Raw genomic sequence first — 4,361 nt, 5'->3', positions numbered from 1 at the left:
ATATATAGATATAAATACATATATATAATACACAGACACAGACACAGACACAGACACACACTCACACACACACACACACTCACACACACACACTCACTCACACACACACACTCACTCACACACACACAAACACACAAACACACACACACGCGCATATATATATATATATATATATACATATATGTTAAAATTTTTGTAAAGTGTTTGTGTGAGATAGTGAATCTAGAAAATATTGTGCTCTCCCAGAAGATTAATTGGCGCATTCATCGAAAACTATCTTGAAGTAGACTATGTGACCAGAGCTTAGCGTAGATGATGATTACGCCTATGTGCAATTTTATGAACTAAGAATGCTCCGAAATTAATTATATGTTTATATCTGTAACTTCAGATGAAGTATACGGTTCAATGTATCACTGCGAAAAATTAAGACACCTCTTTTATAGCCAAAAGCATAATGAGCGAGTATTTATCTGTACATCCGACGAAGTATACGGTTGAATGTACCACTATGAAAAATTAAGACACTTCTTTTATAGCCAGAAGCATAGTGAGCGAGTATTTATCTGTACTTCAGACGAAGTATACGGTTGAATGCATCACTGTGGAAAACTAAGACACCTCTTTTCTAGCCAGAAGCATAATGGGCGAGTATTTATCTGTACTTCAGACGAAGTATACGGTTGGATGTATCACTGCGAAAAATTAAGACACCTTTATAGCCAGAAGCATCATGAGCGAGTATTTAGGACACGATGCACTGCCCTGACTAAAAGATCGCACTTGACCTGATTGTTCCATACAGTACAGTCTACTGTAACATAAAAACCATAACTATGTGAAGATGGCTTGTAAAATGTTAGAAGCACAAATTGAATTACATATCACTCTCATATATACTTATAGTAGTAACACACACAGAAAATGGGAGCTATGGGAGCTGGCCGTATATTTAGCAGGCGTATATTGACCTTTTTAGTATAGGTGTTGAATCTGTGTTTGAAGTTCGTGCACTCTGGATTCTGCAGATTTTTTATAGTTGGTTGTCTGCGATGATAAAAGGCTGTGCGGTTGGATTCTCTTATACATTCTGTTGGCGCAGTATGTTACTCGCACAAGTCTACTACACAAACCTAGACTCAACTTTGTAGTACCATTCTCATAGACACAAATAAAAGTAACATACACTGGTATTGGGTGCTAATCGTATTGCTAGCATCAATGTAATGATAAGAATCTTCAATATGGACAACCAAGCGATTAGCATCAATGACATGCTCACACTTTAGTCCGATCATACCCGGATCCAGACATCTCGGCACACTGTGGGCTATCCGCTGGAATTTACTTAGGAATAAGTACGAGACTTGATATACAATAGCAATACTTGACGCTATAATCTGCGATGTGTGTTGAACTCACGTGTCTACCGTATGTGTTCCCTGTTGTATTTACATGCACATCTCCTTACGCATGCAAATTATCTGAACAACCTCTGGTAGCTGACTACTACTATTTATACTCTCACCTCGTTTATCAGAAGGGCCTTCACTGCACGACACACGTAAGTGGCGTAACATGAAAAAGCCAAAATGCGCGCGTCTTTCTCCACCAATCAAAATTTAAGAATATACGCAGTATTCGAGTTTTGGCGGCCCTTAGAGTCCACTCATGAGTCTTGTAAATACAGATCTACTAGTAGACTGCCAGTGCCTGGCTGTGACTCGGTGAGGAGATGACTGCTGTATATTCTAAATGTGGCAAGGTCTCTGGGCTCGCTGTACAATATATGCATGTTTATCTTGCCATCAGTAGACTTGGGTTTGGTTGTACTTCGTGCACAAATGGCCCGGTCATACACTGTGTGCATCTTGAGTTTAGGTATGTGGTCAATATTGTACCTACTATGTACGGCAAGTATTCGTATGAATACTTTCATACATATTTCAAACCGTGTCTTATGTATTTATATTTGTACACTGAAGGCCACGATTTTCTATTAACTTCGTATATTATTTCTAGGCAGATACATGATGATATCTTTATATATGACCGTACTTATGAAGGGAGCTATGTTGATATTGTAATTTCAGTAAATCATTTCAGTAAATCATTTCAGTAAATCAGCGAGTTTCGAGATGTAGTTATCCTGTGATAGCGGTTTGACTGTATCTACAGTCTCATAGTTTAGCCGTGTCAACGCTCTAAAAGGTTGAAGTCAATAATGATATGTTTTAGATGAAATTTAAAAAGGTGTGGAAATGCAGATTATTTACACGCATCCCGACTAAACAATATACTATATACGCAAAGACCACTGCATGCTCTGAGTGAAAATTTTGAAAGAAACACGCCGTGTAAAGTATAATTACGAAGGGTTATACATGAGGATACTTTATTGATGTGTGATCTAAAGAAAAGCGAATACCGTCTCCAATAGGTAGCATGTTAAAGCTCACGGCGGCCCAATTATATATACCGATAGATGCGAATTGAGCGAAATGTGGTCCACGAGCACAAAACATATCAGCGGGATATACAGTGACCAGTATTTCATATTCTAATATAACACTGAATTTCTATCCAAGAACGAGATGATATAGTCGGTGTGCAATACCCACAGTCTCTCGTGTATGTGCAGAACCCATTGCAACCGGCCACATACAGGCTCTCACGGCAGCGGCAAAATTCTCACGTGGTTTATAAATTCATAGCGGTATAGTGTATACTGAAGATTGATAGACCATCATTAATAAGTGACATGGTCATCAAAATTAAGCATGTTAGAGCTCAAGGCGGCCAGGTGATACGGATGATAGCGAATTGAGCAAACTGTGTTCAACCTCGATTGTTTCACTAGTACTATAGACCTACAGAATACGAGGCAATGGATGTCTAATATCCACAATCCCTTCCTTTTTTCTGTGCATGTGCAAGGCCCATTGGAATCATCATGTACATTGATATTGTATTCAGGTCTATGTTGTTACTAAACTTGGGCAGCACACTAATACTAGGTGCCAGAATATGCTTCGCACGAGGCTATAATATTGAAACTTTCGTTCAGATTCAGCAGTATGACTAATACTTCGACCAAAAGCATGGCGAGAACACAATTCCTCTCTGCACCGTTTGATTTATCGGCAACGTTATATTTCGACACCTTCGCCTATCTGAGAAGCCGTACGTGTACATAATCGAAGGCTTACGAGTTCCTTTGAGAACCAGCTCGAACCGGCGACACTATAGAAGCCAATATCAGTGATATGACAGCAATGCATACAAAGCCTCCACAGGGTGCAGGAACTCACAAAAATGTCTTATTCCGAGACAATTCGCAATGTTGTCCCAATCCAAGACACTCGCAGCATTCACTTGATAGTATGCACTCGCACTACAACTACCTATAGAAGTCGATAGCAATGAGTTCGCCACCAATCATCACGATTCTACTTGCTGCCTGCGTAAGCGTTAAATCCATCACTTTCGTATCCGCATTATACGTTTGTTTGCATAGACCCAACTCTTCGTCTGATGTTGCCCCGTGCGATACAAACCGTAACCCTTCACAGTTCTCACTCCACGATTGCAATATTACGCGAAAGCTCTCTGTAGTAGGCTCGGAGCTTTCTCCTTTGCGAGTTAGTCTCAAACGCACAATACCAGACCCATTCGTGTGTATCTTGAGAGTATTGTCGGCAAAGCTCGCATCCTCAACACCCCGTATTGGCTCTATTGTGAACATAGTATTTATACACATTGACTTCTAACACTGTAAAGCCACTACTCATGAGATGTGAAGACCTACGTATTATATTTATATCACTTTGTTCCGTCAGTCATCTCGTTTTCAGGTTTTTTGTGGTTGATGAGAGTTTCGATAAACTGTGTACATAAAAGTCCTAAAATGAAGTGGGATCGGTGCATTTTTTTGTAGTAGGTATGCCCTGATTTTTTTTTTGTATTTACCAAATCGGTGGACCATTTCTAGAAAAGAAAAACAAATGTTAATAGTGATAGTGTAAACAAGAGACAAAGATTGCAAATAGCTCTTTTATATACAGGTCAGAACGTGCACCCCAATACATAAGCACATATACCATACGTGCTAGTTCTATAGCCTTATCAGCGATACAAATAACAGATTATACTAGCGTAGGTGTTGATTTAACTTTGTATCTGCACAATGTCTCGCCGAGAACCCCCAAACATCACCAGTATGCTGCGGAATGCAGCAAACATACCCCAATATGTTCGTCTCAGAGATTTGATCAGGCATATCCGGTATGTTTGATACACACACACACACACACACACACACACACACACACACACACACACACACACACACACACACACAC

At 39.7% G+C, this 4,361-nt stretch overlaps 1 protein-coding gene across 1 annotated transcript; it reads right to left on the bottom strand.

The window, feature by feature from the left end:
* Positions 1–2,377: 2,377 nt before the first annotated feature.
* Positions 2,378–3,778, bottom strand: SARC_01157 (hypothetical protein). Its single transcript, XM_014305116.1, has one exon. The coding sequence runs from the start codon at positions 3,758–3,760 to the stop codon at positions 3,401–3,403; it is 360 nt and encodes a 119-aa protein (XP_014160591.1). The 5' UTR covers positions 3,761–3,778; the 3' UTR covers positions 2,378–3,400.
* Between the last annotated feature and the right edge of the window lie 583 nt (positions 3,779–4,361).

This window comes from Sphaeroforma arctica, assembly GCF_001186125.1.
Source record: "Sphaeroforma arctica JP610 unplaced genomic scaffold supercont1.44, whole genome shotgun sequence".
Classification (NCBI taxonomy): domain Eukaryota; class Ichthyosporea; order Ichthyophonida; genus Sphaeroforma; species Sphaeroforma arctica.
This window is presented reverse-complemented; position numbering and strand designations above follow the sequence as displayed.

Coding starts and splice junctions, on each gene's coding strand:
- SARC_01157 (XM_014305116.1), bottom strand. CDS start 3,760: ATGTGTATAAATACTATGTTCACAATAGAGCCAATACGGGGTGTTGAG.